The sequence below is a fragment of the Oryctolagus cuniculus genome, chromosome 11 (genome assembly GCF_051225735.1).
Source record: "Oryctolagus cuniculus isolate XC-2025 breed Fujian yellow rabbit chromosome 11, ASM5122573v1, whole genome shotgun sequence".
NCBI lineage: Eukaryota > Metazoa > Chordata > Mammalia > Lagomorpha > Leporidae > Oryctolagus > Oryctolagus cuniculus.
The window spans coordinates 114,237,850-114,257,687 of NC_142877.1; the positions used below are offsets into that span (position 1 = coordinate 114,237,850).

General features: G+C 68.4%; 2 protein-coding genes across 15 annotated transcripts in view; one reads left to right on the forward strand and one right to left on the reverse strand.

Annotated features, from left to right (window-relative positions):
* Positions 1 to 2,589: 2,589 nt before the first annotated feature.
* Positions 2,590 to 11,327, forward strand: KCTD17 (potassium channel tetramerization domain containing 17). 8 transcript variants are annotated; one of them, XM_051842369.3, is made up of 9 exons: positions 2,596 to 3,018; positions 3,853 to 3,961; positions 5,980 to 6,071; positions 6,792 to 6,887; positions 8,084 to 8,209; positions 9,066 to 9,162; positions 9,275 to 9,343; positions 9,702 to 9,789; positions 10,652 to 11,327. In XM_051842369.3, exons 1-9 carry the CDS (start codon positions 2,845 to 2,847, stop codon positions 10,719 to 10,721), a joined length of 921 nt encoding a protein of 306 aa, XP_051698329.1. In that variant the 5' UTR covers positions 2,596 to 2,844; the 3' UTR covers positions 10,722 to 11,327. The 8 variants fall into 8 exon arrangements, 7 of the variants coding, with proteins under 7 accessions (XP_069908990.2, XP_069908991.2, XP_051698329.1 ...); XR_016216328.1 differs by having other exon boundaries at positions 2,590 to 3,018; positions 9,275 to 9,789; XM_070052889.2 differs by lacking the exon at positions 10,652 to 11,327 and having other exon boundaries at positions 2,591 to 3,018; positions 9,702 to 10,203.
* Positions 11,328 to 12,632: 1,305 nt separating this feature from the next.
* The window catches only part of TMPRSS6 (transmembrane serine protease 6), a 30,029-nt gene continuing 22,823 nt past the window's right edge, over positions 12,633 to 19,838 (reverse strand). For 3 of the 7 annotated variants that reach the window (XM_051842358.3, XM_089307600.1, XM_051842359.3), the window contains 8 exons: positions 18,728 to 18,873; positions 18,239 to 18,337; positions 17,516 to 17,629; positions 16,271 to 16,387; positions 15,966 to 16,134; positions 14,870 to 15,141; positions 13,696 to 13,832; positions 12,633 to 13,282 (listed from right to left, as the gene is read on the reverse strand). In XM_051842358.3, coding sequence (XP_051698318.1) covers positions 13,124 to 13,282; positions 13,696 to 13,832; positions 14,870 to 15,141; positions 15,966 to 16,134; positions 16,271 to 16,387; positions 17,516 to 17,629; positions 18,239 to 18,337; positions 18,728 to 18,873 — 1,213 coding nt within the window. In that variant the 3' untranslated portion in view covers positions 12,633 to 13,123. Of the gene's footprint in view, positions 13,283 to 13,695; positions 13,833 to 14,181; positions 14,572 to 14,869; positions 15,142 to 15,965; positions 16,135 to 16,270; positions 16,388 to 17,515; positions 17,630 to 18,238; positions 18,338 to 18,727; positions 18,874 to 19,838 lie in introns of those variants that run through there. The other 4 variants (XM_089307599.1, XM_089307598.1, XM_089307602.1 and 1 more) reach the window with 4 other exon arrangements.

Below are 19,838 nucleotides of genomic sequence, written 5' to 3' on the forward strand. Positions count from 1 at the left end.
CGAGTGCTGCTCTCAGCCGTGACTCTGGCTGGCCGGCCAGGAGTGTTCCCTCTGATTGGCTCCTTGTCCCGCTCTCCTTGTGATATTTGGGAATGCTCAGACTCAACCCCACCAACCTGCCCTCCAAGGAGAAGCACTGCCCACCCCCAGGCAGGGACAGGCTTGGGTTTGATGGAAAGAACCAGAGTGGGGGAAGGCTAAGCCGAGCGCTCTGACTTTCTGAACTTGCAGAAACAGAGGGAGGGCTGATTCCAGAAAGCCCCAGCAGGGCTGAGTGACAGTGCCGACGATGGCAAGCTGACAGCAGCCCCGGGACACGCCCCCCGGCCGTGGGATGCTGTCACCGGGATGAGAAGGTTCAGACCAGGACTCAGGGCTGCGCCCAGGGAGGCACTGCAGGACGCGGTCTGCGCTACGGCAGCTCCCCCACCCCCCCAGGATGACTCTCGGGTCATCCTGGGTCACCGGGGCTGAGCAGAAGGAAATGGCAGCCCCTGAGCTCCGGAGCCCGGATCACCCGGGTGGCCTGCTCCCTGAGGTCCGGAGTCCGGGTCACCGGGGTGGCCTGGTCCCTGACTCTGGAGCCCGGATCACCCGGGTGCCTGGTCCCTGACTCTGGAGCCGGGATCACCTGGGTGGCCTGGTCCCTGACTCTGGAGCCCGGATCACCCGGGTGGCCTGGTCCCTGACTCTGGAGCCCGGATCACCCGGGTGGCCTGGTCCCTGACTCTGGAGCCCGGATCACCCGGGTGGCCTGGTCCCTGAGCTCTGGAGCCCGGGTCACCGGGGTGGCCTGGTCCCTGACTCTGGAGCACGGGTCACTGGGGTGGCCTGGTCCCTGAGCTCTGGAGCCTGGGTCACTGGGGTGGCCTGGTCCCTGAGCTCTGGAGCCCCGGTCACTGGGGTGGCCTGGTCCCTGACTCTGGAGCCCGGATCACCCAGGTGGCCTGGTCCCTGACTCTGGAGCCCGGATCACCCGGGTGGCCTGGTCCCTGAGCTCCGGAGCCCAGATCACCCGGGTGGCCTGGTCCCTGCAACCCCTCCAACTCCAGCGCGGGGAGCTGGTGCCCTTGGCTCCTCCCTGAGCTGTGGGGAAGGAACCTGAAGGGGAGCCTTGACCCACCAGGACTGGATTCAGGGAAGCCAGCGCGTCCTGGGCTTTGCTGAGACGGCGCATGCTCGCTCAGTCCTCACAACAGGTGCGCTGTGACCCCTGACTCGAAGGCGGGGAAATGGAGGAAGACACAAGACTAGGGCTGCGTCCTGGCCTGGGAGCCTGCACCCCGACACTCCAGCCCGGAGCAGCAGGCACCGGAAGCGCGGCCCGCCTCCCACCTCCCATCGCCTGCTCAGGCAGTCACAGGAATGCTGGGGTTTTCACCGTTCCCCGCCAGCATGTGCCAGGGTCGGGAGGGCTGGCAGGCCACGAGGACAGGCAGGGATCGCAGGGGTGCCACGCAGTCCCCAAGCCTTGGTCCCCTCATCTGTCATATGGGGGTGCGGAGGGATGGACCTCAGGGGCTGTGAGAGTGACCTGAGCATGCCAGGACACACGGGCACGACCTGGGCCCGAGTACACGTTCCATGACCCGCCGCTGCCCCCTTCCTCCCGGCGCTGCGGTAGAAGGCCTGCAGCACAGTCCCGGCACGGAGCCCCCCGCCCCCACTAAAGCGGTCTTCCTTGGGCGCACGTGGTCCGCGCCCTGATGCCCCTGGCCTGCAGGGAGGAAGCACAAAGCGCTTCAATAGACACAGGTGCAGCATGAAGGAGGCCTCGGGGGGTCCCCATCCCTTTCCTAAGACAACCCCAGCGCTCTGTCCTGTCTGTCACCTCCTCCAAGCCGGCGCTGGACACTGGCAGAGCAGCACAGAGGGCTCTGTGCCGGGGGCGGGGCTCCCGGCACCCTCATCCCACATGGGAGCAGGTTCCAGTCCCGGCTGCTCCACTTCCAATGCAGCTCCCTGCTGATGCACCTGGAAAAGCCGTGGAAGATGGCCCAAGTCCCTGGGTCCCCGCACTCACGTGGAAGACCCGGATGAAGCTCCTGGCTTCGGGTCAGCCCAGCCCCAACCTTGTGGCCATTTGGGGAGTGATCCAGCGGATGGAAGACTTCTCTCTGGGTCTCTCTCCCTCTCTCTCTAACTCTGCCTCTCAGATAAATATTTAAAAAGCAGCCTCTCTGAACGGGTTGCTGTCCACCCGTGGCTCTGGTGCCAGGTCACTTCCCGCAAGCCCACAGACGACCCTGCGAGTCCCTCACGGAGGGGGGGGGCAGCTTGCGCTTGTTGCAAGGGTTCTAGTCCACGCCTGCCCCCACCCCGCCTCTGGCCGCGTGGCCGCGTGCAGGCCGTCCCGTGTACCCGCCCCTCCCCACTCCCCCGGGCCCCGTTCCCGCACCTTTTGAGCCCCAGGCTGGGGCAGTTCTCCCACGCCCCGCGGAGACGATGCGGGTCTGGGCCCACGCCTGGAACCCCTCCCTGAGTCCCGCTCTGCCGGAGTCTCCTCTTGGGGGCGGAGGGGCCCACGCTGCGCACACCCGGGGCGGGGCAGGGGGAGAGGAGGAAGGGCCCGAACACAGCGGGGCGGCGCTGCGGCGTTCCGGGAGCCAGACGAGCGAGCGCAGAGAACAAAGACGGGGTGGCTGGTCTGGGGAACTTCAGAGAACCCGACACCGCGCTGGGACCCGGCCGCCGAGCGCACAGCCCCGCGCGGACTCGGCAGCCGCCGCGCCCCCCGCCCCGCGCCTTCCTCGGACTACAGCTCCCGGCACGCCCCGCGCGCCGCACCTGCCCGCCCCGCGCGCGCGCGCGCCCCGGCGGGAGCTGCAGACGCCGCGGCGAGCGATGAGGATGGAGGCCGGCGAGGCGGCGCCGCCGGCGGGGGCGGGCGGCTGGGGCAAGTGGGTGCGACTCAACGTCGGCGGCACGGTGTTCCTGACCACCCGGCAGACGCTGTGCCGCGAGCAGAAGTCCTTCCTCAGCCGCCTGTGCCAGGGCGAAGAGCTGCAGTCGGACCGGGTAGGCGGCGCGGGGCGCCGGCTCGGGCCGCCCCGGGCCCGGCTCGGTTCGCTTCCGCGGAACCCGAGGCGGGAGGAGGGGAGGGGGCGGGCGCGGAGCCGCGCGGGGAGGGGCGCGCCCGTTGCCGTGGTAACGGGCGACGCCGCGGGGCCATTTGGGGCTTTGGGGCGCTGTCTCGGCTCGGGACCGTGCCCTTTCTTTGCCCCCGGGGGGTGTGGGCGGCCGAGGGGTGGCGGAGGCTGGGCTTCTGGGCGAGCAGGGTTCCGGGCGCCCATTCCTGTCTTCCTGACCTTGGGAGGGGGACCCTCCCTGCCCTGGGCTCTGCCTCCCTCTCCCTTGGCTGGACGTGACCTCGGCGTCTCCTGCCCTGCCCGCTTCCCGCGACCTTGGACCCGCCCCTCCCCTCCGGACGTCGGGGTCCCCTCCGCGGGGCCTGGGTCCTCTCTCTGGGGTTGTGTGGCTGCGCGCTGCCTCCCTGCTGGGCGGCCGGCAGCCAATAAGACAGCGTCTCCTTGGGAAACTTGTAAACAAACCCCTGGAGGAGGAGGGCCCACTGGCTTCCGGGGGTTCAGCTGCTCCGACCTCCTCTGGCGGGATGCTCACGGTGGCCGGAAATGCAGGGGCCAGGGATGTGCTCAGAGAGGCCAGAGCGCTGGCTCAAGGTCACACAGAAGGAAGAGGCAGAGGCGGGGCTTGAACCCAGGTGCGCCGGCCTCCCTGCTGCTGCCCCCTCCTGCCCTGCGGCCCTCGCCCGGGGCCTGCAGTGGGGTTGGATGCATTTTGCGGGGCGCAACCGCATGCTTGTCCCTCACTGCCTGTGCACTGTCCCCGCAGGACGAGACTGGCGCCTACCTCATTGACCGCGACCCCACCTACTTCGGTCCCATCCTCAACTTCCTCCGGCATGGAAAGCTGGTGTTGGACAAGGACATGGCCGAGGAGGGTGAGTGGGCCGGGCCGGGCCGGGCCAGGCCTGGGGCCCGCGTCGCAGGTCTGCCGGCCGCAGAGGCCCAGAGCCGCTGCCCCCAGGCGGGGAGAGCCACTCTTCCTGCTGCGGCTTCTGCCTCTTTCCCGCTGGCCGCGGCCGACTCCCAGGGGCTCTGCCCAGCGCGCGGGCCTGAGCTTTGTCCGGCACTGCGGGGATGCAGGCAGAGGATGGAGGGAGCCCTGGAGGCCCCGAGCCTGTGTGGCTGGGAAGCGCAGAGGCTGGGGTGCATGGAGCGGGGTGGGGGCCGGCGCAGGAAGAGCCGGCCCCTCTTGGTCCGGGTGGTCCAGCGGTTCAGACTCTGCCTGGGGAGGGCTGGCAGCGAGCAAGTGGGTGCAGCCCGTGGCGCTCCCCAGCGCTGGCAGCCCGTGTGGCGCGGCGGCAGTGCAGGTGGGTGGGGGCTGGGCTCGGGGAATGCGCTCCTTGGCGGGGCTGTGGCTGCCCAGGCCTGCGTGACAGACAGAAGGGACGCCGTGTCTCAAGAGTGGCAGCTCAGCAGAGCCCCAGGCGAGGGCAGAGACCCCTGCGGGGCCCCGGGGAGATGCTCGGGTCTGGCCGTCTCTCTGTAACCGCGGTAATGTCAGGTGGGGGCCGGGTCTGCGAGCGGAGAGCCAGGTTTGGAGCTGCAGGTGTCAGTGGCCGGGGGCTTCCGCAGCAGAGCATCCTGTAGGTCCTCCAGGCCCCCCCTTCCTCCTCCTCCCCCAGCCCCCAGAGCACCGGAGCACGGATGCCATGGGTGTGGCCTGGGCCCAGGAGCAGCTGCCCCGGGGCGGGGCCGTAAGCCCTGCAGCTTCGTCCCAGCCAACAGCTGTTCTCAGGTTCCAGTTTCTCAGAGTCCCGCAGCCCCCAGCACCTGCAGACAGGGCTGGGGCCTCCATCCTGGGGCTGGGGGACCCTGAGGAGACCCGCGTGCCAGCCTGTGACGTTGGGAAAACCACAGCCCCTCTGTGCTGCACGCGCCCTTCTGTGGGTGGCGTGGGCACACCTCACCGAGCTGCCGTGAAGGGAGGAGGCACTGCTGCCCGGGCGGCGCTGGGGTCAGTGCCCGGCCTCGGTGCTGCCGCATGGTTAGGCACCTGTCACCTGCCCGGCCCCGCCCAGGGCTCCTGGGAGAATCCCGTCACCCAGGCAGTGAGACCCGCGGGCCGCCCACTCTGAGCCAGGTCCGTCGTGGGCACTGGGGAGAGCAGGGGAGGCCAGAGGCAGCCCTGCCGTAGCTCCTGCTTTTCTAACAGAGAGCCACCGACTGGGGCATGTGTCCAGGCCGGGGGCCGAGGTCCCACTTCCGTGCCTCACCCGGCACACAGAGCGTGCCTGCTCCCCAGCCTCCTCTCACGCGGGCACCAGTCCCTCGTGGGACCTCAGCACCTCCCTCCTGACGCTGTCACCTTGGGCGGGACTCAAGCAGTCGCTCCCCAGGGAGCCCTGGAGGCCAGTCAGGGACGGGGGTGGGTGCCCTGCTAAGTCACTCAGAGCAGCTTAACTGGAAAGTGGGGGCAGTGACGCCGGCTTTCCTTATTTCCCTGGGACTTGGGATAGCACCAGGGTGCAGACTGTAGAGTGCGGTGCCCGGGGGATGCACGCGCGTGCACACACAGCTTCCACGTCTAGTGGGACAGCCGGGCTCTGCAGCCGAATGGCTGTGTGGCCTGGAGCAGGCTGCAGCAGCTTCTAAGCTTCGGTCTCCCCAGCTGTGAACGACGAGGCCGTGGAGAGAGAGACGCCCCTGGCCCAGCGCCTGGCACTTAGCACGCACGGGGGCACTACACGAGGGCGCTCCAGGGTCAGCCCCTGCACACCTGCCCTCTCTCTCGAAGGCCCTGGTGCAGCCCCGGGCTCCCTGACGCCTGTGCCCTGCAGTGTGGGGCCATGGCGGCATCTCAGCCCCTCCTTTGGGGACGGAAACGCTGCCTCCCGCGCTCGCACCCACCCTCTGGGGGCCGCGGTGGTGACGGGGGCTGCCTTGTCTGTGCCAGGGGTCCTGGAGGAGGCCGAGTTCTACAACATCGGCCCGCTGGTCCGCATCATCAAAGACCGCATGGAGGAGAAGGACTACGCGGTGACGCAGGTCGGGGCGGGGGCTCGGCCGCAGGGGAGCCTGGGAGGGGCGGGACCCTGTCTTCCGGGGTCGGGGGAGCTCCCGGCACCTTGCACACAGCCTGGCCTCCGCGTGCCCTCCGCCCGTCCCACCCGGTCTGGACCTTGATCTCGGCTTCTGGGACCTGGCCGTGTTGAGGCCCCCTCCCGTCCCTTCCTCACAGGCACAGCGGGGCCCAGTGGGGACAGGGCGGGGCTAGGCAATGGTTTTGCAGGATCGGGCGCCCCCCCCCCCCGGGCACCAGTGCAAGCCGCTGCGCCTGGCCAAGCTCAGGCCCTGGGCCTCGGTGGCCCGGTCTGCAGGGGGCGGTGGAGACGTCCTCTGCCCACCTGGGGGTGACAGGCTGGGGCGTGGGTAGTGAGGTCCCACCTCGCGGTCCCTGAGACTGGCTCCGGAGGGCCCGCCTCCACGAGTGACCGCCTGGGCCACCTGTGCTCCAGTTCTGGCTCTGCTGGGCGACCTTGGGCAAGCAGCTGGGCCTCTCTGAGCCTCAACGAGAAAGGCACAGAGGGCCCTTGGGGGGCGGCGTGAGACCAGGCGTGCTGCGTGGCTGCAGGCATGCTCAGAGCGTAGCTCCTCCCCTCCCCCCTTTTCCTCGCTGCTTCCTGGGGTGTGTGGCTGGGGCGAGGGCTGTGTGCGGGCTCCCGTCCCCCTCCCGGGGTGCCCTCCATGTGAGCGTCCCACCCCCAGGTCCCGCCCAAGCACGTGTACCGCGTGCTGCAGTGCCAGGAGGAGGAGCTCACGCAGATGGTGTCCACCATGTCCGACGGCTGGCGCTTCGAGCAGGTGGGCACGGGCCCCTCCCTGACGTCCCCACCACTGCCTGCACCCCGGCCCTTCCGGGAGGCCGCATGGGGTCAGGAGAGAGGGCGGGGGCTCCGCCCAGCGCACATCCTCAGTGGGAGTCCCCTCCCGGCTCCACAGTCGCAGGAGTGCCCCCAGGGACAGCTCAGGGAGTGGAGCCCCCCTGGCGTCGGCCCTTCCTCTCGCTGTGATCAGGGAAGCCAGGAGCAGCTGCTTCCGGGAGGGGTGTGGTCCCGGGGGTGGTGTGTGCCGTGGCCAGCGTAATGGCGCCTGGCTGGCGGCTCGCCTCGCTCCGCTTCCAGAGCAGGGGAAAGCCAAGGTCAGATTTAGCATGTGGGCAGGAGGGCTCGGGTGCCCCTTGCCCCCCGCCGCACACACGTTCCCCTGGCGCGTGGACGCTGTGGGACGGGGCGGCCAGGGCACCACACGGTGGCTGCAGTGTGGAAGGACCAGCTACAGGCACGGTGCAAAGAGTGGAACCTCTGGGTTTGCTAGGGCCCCACAGAGGGCACGGGATCCTAGAGTTCACTCCCCACATGGCCTCAGTAGCTGGGGCCGGGCCTGGGCCAGGCGCAAGCCAGGAGCCTCGCTCCCCATCCGGGTCTCCCACAGGGGTGGCAGGGAGCCAAGCACGTGGGCCATCCGCTGCCTCCCCAGGCACATCAGCAGGGAGCGGCAGCAGGACAGCAGGTGCTTGACCCGGCGCTCACGCGGGATGCTGGTGCCACAGGCAGCAGCTTAACCCGCTGCACACGGCGCCGGCCCCGGATCCTGGATCCAGCCCCGGCCCACCCCTCCCAGCTGTGGGATCCCTGGCCGGCCCCATTTTGCTGAGTGCGGGTCCCTGTGGACTTTGCCGGCACAAGGACGTGTGAGGGTGGTTACTAGGGACACCCGCGGAGACGGCCACGCCAAGAGCCGCTGGGGGGTTTGGCCGCGGCCCACGGCACTGGACGGGCAGCCTGCGTGTCCTCTGCTGCTCCCAGCGAGGGGCGCCCTCTCCCCGCTCCGCCATGCCAGCCCCACCCATGCCTGGGCCTGGGGACAGCGCTACTGTGAGCCCAGAGGTGCAGGTGGCAAGGGGTGGAGACTCTGCAAGCCCAGGGGCGGTTGACAGAGCCCACATCTGCCTTGCCCTGCCCCCCACCCTCCTTTTCCTCCCCACGCTCCGCCCCCAGCTGGTGAACATTGGCTCCTCCTACAACTACGGCAGCGAGGACCAGGCCGAGTTCCTGTGCGTGGTGTCCAAGGAGCTGCACAGCTCCCCACACGGGCTCAGCTCTGAGTCCAGCCGCAAAACCACGGTGAGCCCCGCCCGCCCCGCCCCACCCGCCCCACCCTCCCCACCCCACCCCGCTTCTCCTCCCTCCCTCCCTCCCTCCCTCTGCCCACGCAGAACCTCATGGTCACAGCCAACGCCATCCATCCCATGCCATCACCGTCCCATCTGCCCAGGCGGTGGCACGGGGCCATCCCAGGGTGCAGGCACACGAGGCAAATGCAGGAAGCTAGGGCCAGGGCCGTGGGACGCTGTCTCTGACCTTGGACGAGTCGCATCCCTGCTGGTCCCTGTGTAGTGAGAGGGTAGCGTGTACCCTCTGTGCAGGGTCTTCAGGCTCAGAGCTGGCGGGACCCCAGAGAGCCCGGCCGTGTGCAGGAGGGCGTGCACCGCACTGCGGGGTCCAGCCCTGGGTTCCCGCCCTGGCACGCCCATCAGCATCAACCCAGGTCACGGGGAGAGCAGCCCGCCGGGGGCAATCCCCGCGCAGTGGCCACTGGGACTGTGGCTTCCTGTCTCCCTGTCCAGCCACGGCCATGGCTACTGTCCCGCGTGGTGCCAGCCGGCACTCTAGGTGCGGCAGGTGTCTGCCCGAGGGTGTCCCTGCCTCATTTCCGCTCTGGATTTGCCCCCCCACCGCCACCACGCAGAGCAGGGCTTTCCCAGGTGCCCCTTGCCACGCACTCACCCACCCCGCTCCTCTTGGCCCCCACGACCAGACCGTCACCTCCGGGCCCCCCCACGCCTCTCAGGGGACCAGAGAAGATGCCTCAGCTCTTGGCTGCAGCCCCCCCCCCAGCCCGCCCCAGCCCGCCCCGAGGTCGGGGCCCCCTCGTTAGCGTCTCCACTCTTTCTTCCCTGGGGCCGCCGCTGGTTCACAGAGCGCGGAGGAGCCGCCGGAGGAGCAGCAGCAGGAGGAGGAGGAGGTGGAGGTGGAGGTGGCGCGGGTGCAGGTGGAGGCAGATGCGCAGGAGAAAGGTGCCTCCCGCCCGCTCCCTGCCCCGCCGGGGGTGGGCGGGCCCAGCAGGGTCAGCGCAGGGGCCGCGCCCCCCTCCCGCATAACCACCCTTCTCTCACTTTCTCTCCGCAGCCCAGGCCTCTCGGGACCCCGCTAACCTTCCCTCCCCCCCACCGCCGCCTCCTCCGCTCCCCGCTGGAGGTGCTGCCTCATCTCCATCCACCTCCTCCTCCTCTTGGATCTCATCTGCACCCTGCCTCTTCCCTGTCTGCCCCTGCCCGGGGCTTCTCTCCGCCTGCTCGCACCTCCATCCCAGGCCCGCCCTGCTCCCAGCCTCCCACGCCCCGGCCCCGCCTCCCACAGCGTCCTGCCTGCCGCCGCCCGCGCCCCTCCTGGCACCTCCTGCCTCCCGGGCTGGGGACAAGGGGCACGGCTGCACCTCCCCCGGGGCTGCCAAGCCTGCCACTGCCGCCGCCGGGCACCCGTGAGGCTGGCCTCCCCCCGCCCCCGGGTCCTCACCCCCGGCTCCTGGCCGCCGCCTCACGTTTCCTCCTTGCAGGTTCCCGTCTGCGCCCTCCCAGACCTGAGGCTGAGCCGGCAGTGAGGGCTGCTCGGCCCCTCGCCCGCCCCCCGAGCTGCCGACCCCGGTTTGTAGCTTGGCGGCCTGGAGGGAGGGGGACGCGAGGAGGGTGCTCATCCCTTGCTCCCTGGAGCCGAGCTGGGCTCGCAGCCCGTTTCTGCTCCCTCCAGAAGGTCCTCAGGCTGGCTTGGCCGTGGGGGTGAGGCCCCAGGAGGAGAGAGGTGGGGGGGTGGGAGCTCTTTCCCACCTGCCCGGAGCTGGCCTGGGGGGGAGGGCAGGAGACTGAAGCCAGACGCCTCGGTCTCCTCCCTGCACACCCAGGAGCACCCCGGGTCCCCCGTTTTTGTCCAGGTGGTGGGGACCCTTGGCTAAGGACGGGGGGCGTGGCAGGAAAGCCCTGGCCGGGTGCCTGCCTGCCCCCTCCTCCGGCATGTCTACCTGCTGTGTGACCTTCGGGAAGTCCATGCCCCTCTCTGGGCTGCAGTCAATTGTAAACTGTGCACAGACAGCGGCTCCCTGTTACTCATTGTGCCGGGGGCCACGGTGACCTGCCCCTCCTGGCGCTGACCCCCGCTCCGAGCCGTGGCCGAGTCTCAGCCCAGGGTGGGGCACGGGGCCCCCAGACGGCGCAGCTGGGGTGTCCTCCCCGCTTCCCTCTTCAGTTCTGACTCCGCCTCTCTGGGCCTCAGCCCCACCCCTCCGGAAGGGAGCCTGTGACTCACTTGCCTCTCTCTCTCTCCCTCTCCCTCTCCCTCTCCCCCTCCACCCTGCCTCTGCCTCTCTCTCTCCTCCTCCACCCTGCCTCCCTCCATTTCAATCTCTGCCCTCTGGTCCTCCCATCACCCCCTCCGCACTGCCCCCCCCATCGCCCCTCCTGGTCTTCTGGCCCCACCTCCCCTCCTCCTGCCCCGCCCCCTCTTATTTTGTAGCTGTTACCAGCCAGAGGCACGCGGATGTGAGGTCCCAGATCACCTGCAGGGACTTGGGGTTCCGATCTGAAATCCTTTATTTTTGTATCGCGGGCTGGGCCTCCGGCCCGAGACCGAAGAAGCGCTCTCCCCGCCGCTGCCTCTGTCTGCGCCTGCGCGGCTGGGACTTGCCCGTGCCTCCGGGGATGGGCTGGGGACCCCCGGGGACCTCCCAGGGACTCCTGGGCAGAGCTGCCTGCCCATGGCCGAAGTGTGGCGCTGTGCAGCGGCGGCCTCCAGGCCCCTTCGTCCCCGCCCCCTGCTGCATGGTGGACGTGGCCCCTCCAGGCCCAGTCACGTCAGCTCCTTGAGCCTCCATCTCCTGCTGCCCCCCCCCGCCCCCCACGCTGGCCGGTGCAGGAGGCGCCCTACTGGCACCTGCCCTGGGAGGGAGCGTGGAGTCAGGTACTGGGGAGTCGGGGCGTGACTTGGCCTCCACCTTGGCTGCCCACTCCCACCCGTCTGCACCGCCCACAGGGCGCCCTGGCCTGGGCTCCACAGGACGATGCTCGGGAGCTGTGACAGGGAGGGTCTGGGCAAGGCGGGGCCACGCACAGGGCCCCTGCACGTGACTCCCCAGGGTGGGCCTCGCTCCTCGGCTGTGTCCACCCACCATGTAATAAAGCCCGAAGAAACAGCCCGGCCTGGCCACTCCCTCTTCTCGGGCTCACTTTTGGGGCAGAGTTCATTAAAGTCAAGGCAGGGTCGACAGACCCCAAGGAGAGGGGCTTTTCCTGCAGCTCCCGGCAGAGCCGAGGGTGCCCCCCCCAGTGCTGCCACCCGCCCTACGCCGCTCAAGTCCCGGGAAATGCAGATGCCCGGGCCTCCTGCCGGGCCTGTGAGTGCCGGGCCGCCGCCTGGCTGGTGCCTTCGCCTCCCTCAGCCTCCTGCCTGGCTCTGCCGTTGCCCCGAGGACTCGCCCCCAGCAGCGCGGCCCTCGCCGTGGGGTCCAGCTTGGCTTGGAGTCCACCGCAGGCTGTGAGCAGCAGAGCGACGCTGGTGGGGGGAGGCCAGGCCCGGTCCATTCCAGCCCGACTTCCGCCTGCCCCAGGGCCGGGTGCCTTCCCTCCCACCCACCCCTGCGCACTCAGCCGCGCCATCACCCGCAGGGCCCAGCCAGCGCCTCTCCAGGCCCTGCTTGGACGGCCCGTCTTGGGGACCCCCCCATGTTCTGGGTGCTCGCTGGGGCTCCCTCCTTCCTCTTCAAGGAAGAGCCCCCCAGGCTCGGCCCCACCCACACCAGCCAGGCCTGGCGCCACCGCCCCTGCCCCGAGGGGCGCCCGGGACCCAGCCCCTTCCAGTGCCCTCTCCTCCCTCCCACTCCCTGTGCAGGGGTGCAGTAGAATGTCGCTTGGCGTGTGCCGCTCCCCTGTTGCGGAGCTTCGGTAGCTCCCCAAGCTTTCTCCTCCTCCCTCTGTTCCGGCTGACACACAGCTGGCTGTTCAGTGTGTCATCTTTGCAAACCAGGCCTCCCCACACGTGTCCCCCGCCCCCGGAACGCCCTTCCCCACGCTGGGCGCAGGGTGGCAAGTCTGTCTTCTCCACTGCCCCCTGCAGCCCCAGCTGGCCTTGGCCTGCGTGACATTTCTCCATAAATGACCAGGAATGCAGAGGGGCGAGTGCTGGCGGGGCGGCAGGCGGCAGGTGGCCGGGAGCCCAAGGTTCAGGTCCAGGCTTTGCGCCCAGCGTCCAGTGCCCTCACGGGACATCCTTGCCCACCTCTGAGCCTCAGTGTCCCCCCCCCTTTCCAGAGGCACCTGTCACATCCCAACTCACTCCCACCTGAGGAGCCCCAAGCTATTGCCCTCTGGAGTTAGGGCCACCCCGTCTGCCCCGCCCCCACCTTGGCCTTCCGGACACGCGAAGGGGCTGAGCAGGATGCCCGCTCTGCTTCCGAGAGCCCCCCCCCCCCCCCATTCAGCAACCATCAGCGGGCTTTGGGTCAGATGTCAGATTCTTTATTCCACAGCAGCTGGGCCGGCCGCCAGGGGGCGCAGGCGTGGGCGGGGCTTCCCACCCTTTGGCTTACAGAGGCAGCTGGGCGGCTCGGCGGGCCCCAGGGCTGAAGGCGGCCTTACGAGACCCTCCCAGGCCTCCGGTGCGACTGGGGGCTCCCCAGGCGGGGGAGGTGTCTTCCCTTGGGGAGGCCGTGCTGCCCGCGCAGCCCCTGCCCCGGAGGGGAGACCTTAGACGCCCCTGCTGGCTACAACGCTCCTCCCCGCAGCGGGCACATGGAGGGAAGCAGAGGGGCTGAATGTGAGCCCCCCGCCCACTTCAGGGGACGTCTTGACCACCAGCCGATGGCCCTCCTGGAGCAGGGTGGAGGATGGGGTGCCACCTCCTGCCTCCGAGGGCCGCTTGTCCCCCTGCCTGGTGGTGCCCTGGGCGCTCCCAGTCCCGGAGATTGGCCCCAGATCTGCAGGGGACAGCACCTCAGGTCAGCACCTGCTGGATCCAACCAATCACACCTGTGATGCGAGTGTAGACGCCGAAATAATTGGGCCGGCCGCAGCCCAGGCCCCAGCTGACCAGTCCCGCCAGGAACCAGCGGCCACTGGGCTCCTTGCACACCAGCGGGCCCCCGGAGTCCCCCTGAGGGAGAGAGGCGAGGGTCAAGGCCCGGCTCCTGGGAAACTGCTGCGTGGTAGCAGCAGAGTCAAACCCCCTTCTGAAGCTGTGCTGCACCCAGAGCCCCCCACCCCCACCAGCCCTGCATGGCGTGGATCCCAGCTCTGGCAGAACCATGGCTGGGTTCCTGCACATCCCCGCCAGCCTCTGCCTCCCTTCCGGTCCTGATGTGCGACCCGGGTGCCTCCTGGAGGCCAAGGAGCAGGGCTGGGGTTGAGCTGAAGACCCGCCTACCCCAGGCCTCCTCTGGCCTGCACCCCTACAGCATCGGGCAGGTGCCCCAGCGTTGGCCACCCAGTGGGGCTGGACGCCCTGCTGGGAAGCCCATGTGAGTGTGACCCCCGGCTCCCCCGGCGCCTGCGCCCCGCAGGGGTCACCTGGCAGGCGTCCTTCTTGCCCTTGGGGTAGCCGGCACACAGCATGCGCGGGGTCACCTGGTAGCGATAGGCCTCGCTGCACAGGTCCTGCGCGACCAGCTGCACGTCCACCTTCTGCAGGGCGTTGCTGGTGGGGCCTGCCGCGGGCAGAGGGCAGAGGTGAGAGGGTGCAAGGTGCCCGGGTCCTCCTGCCGTTCTGTCCTCTTGGGGGCCACACCTGCTCCTCACTGCGCTGGCCCCTCCTCTGCATGGTTGGTGGTGACAGAGCCCCCACTGAAAGCCCCCAGGCTCCCCTGCGGCCATACTCAGGGCTTCCTGTTCCACACCTGTGCCTTCTCTGTGAACGCCTCCCCCTGTCCTTGAGGCTCAGCCTCTGGGCACCTGCCCTGGCTCACCCAGGGAGGAGCCGCCCCTGCCAGCACTGCCCCCTGCAGCTCCCTGTCCCTATCCTCTCTCATCACCCCCAGAATGTCCTCTCGGCCTGACCCCGTGCCTGGCGTCCAGCAGGTGCTTGTAAGTGTGTTGAATGAATGAATGAGAGTGAAACACTCCTTGCTTTGCCACGATTCTCCGTCATCTTGGGCAAGCTGCTTGTCCATCTGTGCCTCAGTTTCTCCATCTTTAAAAGGTCTCTGCCTCCAAACCACAGATCATTGCACACGGTTCTAAAGCCCCACGCCCACCCCGTTCTGGGTGCCCCGCCCAGCCTGGGTTCAGTGCCGGCCTCCAGCCCCTGGGGACCCTGGGAGGCGGCCGTGGTGGCTCAGGGGCTTGGGTTCCTGGACTGAGTTGCCGGCTCCCAGCTCCAGCCTCAGCCCACACAGTCCATTGCCGACATCTGGGGAGCGAACCAACAGATGGGAGGCGTCTCTCTGCCTTTCAAATAATAATAATAGTAATAATATTAGTAATAGCAGGAAGGCTGCAGGGCGGGGCCCATGTGCACAGGCTCCACCAGCATGAGTGGTGAGGGTAGCAGCAGCAGGAACCGGGCTCTGGCGTCGGCAGCCCGGGCCCTGCTCGGCTCCAGCAGAGTTGGCACAAGCGCTCAATGACTGGAACTTCAGTTTCTTCCCTAAAATCCAGCCCAGGGAACCCCATGCCCTGGTGGCGCCCTGTGGCCCTGCCCTGCCCTCCTCCTGGCCCCGCCCCGCCCCAGCCGGGGGCTGCTCACCGCCCTCGTGCAGAGCGCCCCAGCCCGTGATCCAGCAGTGCAGGCCCGGCTGGAAGACGTGGGAGCGCGCGGGCAGGCAGACGGGGCGCACGGCGGCCGAGCGCACCACCGGGTGGTCGAGCTGCAGCAGGGCCACGTCGTAGTCGTGGCTGTCCTCCTCGTGGTACGGGTGCAGCAGCAGACGGCTCACCTTGAAGGAGACCTCGCCCGGCCAGCGCGAGTTCTGCCACACCTTGCCCAGGAACACGGTCCACAGAGCAGGGGAGGCCATGCTGGGGGCAGGCGGGGAAGGTGTCCTCGCGCAGGGACCCTGAGGACAGCCACTTCCCCCCTTGGGCCCTGTCTCCCACCCCACCCCTACCCCGACTCTTCCTCCTGTTCCAGTGTTAGGAGCATCCACCCTGGAGGTGCCTGCCTGGGCTCAAACACCAGCTTCCTACCCCACTCGATAGGTGTGTGGCATCCCCTAGGCCTCAGTCTCCCTACCTGTGAAGTGGGAAGAGGGTTGCCTACTCGTATGCAAATCTATTAAGACGGTGCATGTAAATGACCCAGCACAGGGCCAGGTGCCTGGAAAAAGTTTCTTTCTGGTTTTTCCTGCACACTCTACATTCTCTGACCACCCTGAGATGGTGACTCCTCGTGGGGAGGAGCCAGCAGGGCCTGGGCAGTGCAGGCCCCAGGAAGCCAGGTCCGCAGGCTGAGCGCAGAGGGGACCAGGTGGTGAGAACATGCCCAGCAGAGGCACAAAGCCGGCGGGCCTCTGGCTCTGCAGAGCCTGGCTGACGGGGGTGGCAGGCAGGAGGGACGGTGGCGGTGTCGTCACCCCCATCACAACGCCAGGCACGGCGTGGGGAGTGTCATGGCTTATGACCAGATCCGACAGCGTCCCCAGCACCTAGCCCCTGGCGGGTAGATGAAGTAGTGAATGACTGAAGCAGTGAATGACTGACTCACTGACCTGACCTAAAGCCAGTCAGGGAAAGCAGAGCACAGAGGCCGGACACCGTGTGCTCGCTGTCACGAGGCCTGGCGGGGGCAGGGGGAGGCACTTCCGTCCGGCACACGGCCCCCCTCCCGTGGCTCCGCCCCTCACCTCTCCTCCTGGAAGCAGTGGGCGGCGGTGATCACCCAGCGGTCGGCGATGAGGGCGCCCCCGCAGATGTGGCGCCCCCGAACCTGGAGGCTGGCCTGCCACGGCCACTCCCCCTCGGAGGACACGGCTCCACCCACGATGCGGCTCGAGGGGCCCTGGAGGCCACAGTCTGCGGGCGTGGAGGTGGGGCAGCCGGTGAGAAAGAGAGGAGGGCGATGGGGAGACGGGGAGAGAGGCGGGCAGCAGGGGCACGGGGACGGCGACGGGGAGGGGGCTTCCCTCCGGGCCCCCGTGGGCGGGCTCACCGCAGTGCCGCTCGTCCGAGCCGTCCCTGCAGTCCGGCCGCCCGTCACACTGCGGGTTGGGCCTCTTCACGCAGCTGCGGTCCTCACACTGGAAGGTGAACGTCCCACAGGGCACCCCTGGGTGGGCGGTGGGGGGCAGGCACAGGAATGGGTGCGGGAAGCCCCGGGAGGGGCTGGGGGCGGGGTCTCCCGACCACACTGAGCGTCCCCACGCACACGCAGTCTGTTGGGACCAAGGCTGTGCCTCCCCTCTCGGACTGGAGCTCCTGACTACAGGGCCCTGCCTTCCCCGGAAAAGTGCGCCTCCACCGTCACGCTGGGTCCCACGGGTAGGCCTCTGCTTCCCCAGCAAGCTGGCGCCCGGGGCCCGCCCTGCCGGCTGCTCGCTGCTCCTCACTGCTTGCAACTGTGGCGAGCGTTCCGCTCTGCCACCTGCTTTGTCTCGGCTCCCCTAGCTCTTTACATTCCAGCTCTCATCAAAGCCCAGTGCCCAGCTTGCCTCCTCCAGGAAGCTTTCCGGGCTTGAACTCCTCCCACCCCCACGGTCTCCCCACTGGACTGCCCAGACGTGGTGTCCAGAAGGCTTGGGCTCAGAGAGTCACTGTTGTGTGTTCCTGCAGGCAGCGCAGCCCTGGAGTGCAGGGGCCTCTCCCTGGGGCCTTGTTCCCATTGCCTCACCCCACCTGGTCTACCACGGGGTGGCTTGTGTGGGTCAGCTGGATGGACAGACGGATGGATGGACAGACGGATGGATAACACAATGGGCTGACTAACAAATGAGTGGGTTGAATGTGAGGACCGGTGGACAAGCGGGTGACCAGGGAGAGCAGTGGACAGGTGGGCAGATGGAATGGTGGACAAACCAGGAAATGGCTAGATTGATGATTCTGTGGATAGGGAGAGAGATGGTTGGACAGGCCAGTGGGTGGATGGATGGATGGATGGGGGGGCAGGGAGGGAGGGGCATGTAGGCAGGTGGATGATTGGAGTAGGGGATGGATGGATGGGGGAGGGAGGGGTGGGTGGGTCGGTGGATGATTAGAGTGGGGGAGGGAGGGAGGGAGGGAGGGGTGGATGGATGGAAGGGGGAGTGGGGGAGGGGTGGATGGACTGACAGATGGACAGACGCAGGCTTGGGAGCCGAGGGGTTGGTGGGTGCCTGGACAAGAGGGCAGAGGCCTCAGCCACAGGTGCCCACAGGTAACTTCCCCTCCCGCGCCCCCCTCCCGCGCCCCCCTGCCCCACCTTCCTGGCACCCCTCTTCGTCACTGCCGTTGAGACAGTCGGGCTGCCGGTCACAGACCCGGGACAGGGAGATGCAGGTGCTGTCCTCCCGACACTGGAACGTGGCTCGGCAAACTGCGGGCACAGAGCGGGCGTGGAGGGAGCCGCTGAGCGCCTTCTCAGCTGCCTCGGCCTCAGGGCCCCTCCGGGCTGCTGGGAGCCACCCCTCCCCTGGGGAAGTGCTGCTGAAAGGACCTGTCCAGGACCGCGCCGAAGCCGGGGGCAGCTTCCCCAGCACTCCAGCGGGGTCATCCCAGAGGGGCACCCCCCGCCCATGCTCCTCTCCCCCCGATGACCGGGGCAGGTGGCGCCCGGATGTAGGGGAGAGGCTTTGTTCTGAGCGAGGATGCAGCCAGCGAGAGTGGGCAGCTCCCAGTCTGAGCTGTCGGAGGGAGCGGGGGTCCCTCCTCGCGCCCAGACCTCCCCTCTCCCGCTCTCGGTCTCCTCGGGAGGCTGCGGGTGATAGCCCAGTGGGCAGAAGCCCTGAGCTCCGTCAGGAGACCCTGGTCCCAGCTCAGCAGCCCTGCCACCGCCCAGGGGGTGACCCGTCCTCGGCGTGGCAAGGGAACCCCACTTCCAGCAGCTGACAGCAGGAACTTCATGCGTGTGGCCGGCAGGGGGAGCTGTCTCCACTCAGCTCAGCCCAGGGCAGATGGGACAGGATGAGGGCGGGGCGCTGCTCACCACAGTTCCTCTCATCCAGGCCATTGGGACAGTCCTTGATGCCGTCACAGGCGGGGACACAGAGCCCATTCACAGAGCAGAGGAACTCTCCCGGGCAGGCTGGGGACGCACAGGAGGTGGGAGGGGCAGGGAGGGCGCCATGAGGCCGTGTGTGGTCATGCAAACACACACAAAAACGTGCACCTGTGTGCCCACATGCACGCACACAGGAACCCGCGGACACCTGGGTACACAGACCTATCCAGACAGGCACGCCACACCCACGTGGCTATGCCTGAGGGTCGATGCCTCCAGGTGCGTGTGGCCGCCTTGCACACACAGTCACAAAGCTGCATACGTGGGCGCAGTCACACAACATGCACACACACGCACGGGCGCCCCGTTCGCCCAGGCTCCTAGGCAGCTGCCTGCACCCCAGGGATGGCAGAGAGGCGGGGAGAGACGGCACAGGGCTGGCGTGCCATCGTGCTCCGGCCTACCCATACTCACGGTCCGACTGGTTGTACAAGCTGTAGTGCACCTGCACGCCGGGCCCCGTGAGGGAGATCTGGGAGGTGAAGTTGATGGTGACACCGGCCGAGGCCACCACGGGGATCCTCTCCGCGTAGGGCTGCAGGGTGCGCAGGCCACACAGCCTGGGAGGGGCCGGGGATGGCACAGGTCACACAGGCTGCCTCCCAGCCCACAGGAAAGCAGAGCCTGGGTCCTGGGCACAGACAGGGCAGCCGGGGGTGGGGTGCTGCACCTCCTGCCACACCTCCTCTGCCTTGATTTCTCCTGTGGGGCACTGCTCGCCTAGAAAGTAGCCCGGCTAAGTCACGCCCCAGCCTGGAAGCCTTCCATGGCTCCCCTTGTCTGCGGGATGGATTCCGAAGTCTGCCCTCCACCCCCAGCACCTAGGGGCCGTGGGGGTCTCACGGGTCCCAGCACTTCTCTGAAGTCCCTGTCCTTCCTCACGACAGGGGCCTCTGGACTCGCAGGGAAGACTGGCTCTTGTCTCTGGCCCTGCTCTGTGCATGCCCCCCCTCCCCGCCGCCGGGACCCCAGCAGAGGGAGCACCTCACATCCCTACTGGACACCCCCCAACAAGATGCTCCTGTCCAAACCGAGCAGGCGGGAGAACCCCACAGAGAAGCAGGCGCCCCCCCCCAGAGCAGGGAAGAGCCCTCCCAGCTCCAGATGGGAGGCAGGGGGCTCCTGGCTCAGGGATTCTGGGTGCAGCTCGCCTCATGGGGCAAGTGGGCGGGCCTTCCGGGAGCACCTGCAACCACCCCAGAGCAGTGGGACCCTCCCAGCCCCCGAAGCAGCTGGGGGCTCCCGTCCACCCCAGGTGGGGCACCCTCACAGCACAGACAGGTGCGGCCCCATTGGTGCATGGGGTGCCCCTCCCCCACAGGGAGGCAGCACCTACTCAGGGGGCCAGCCCCATAATAGGCAGATGGGTCCAGAGAGCAGGTGCATGGTGGGAACAGCCTACAGCTGACAAGACAGCAGCTGCTCTAGGATGGGACTGGACCTTCATTCATTCATTCATTCATCAAGGGAGGACACAGGATGGGCCCTAGGCTGTGAGGGCGGCACCTGCCTCTTGTGGGAACCC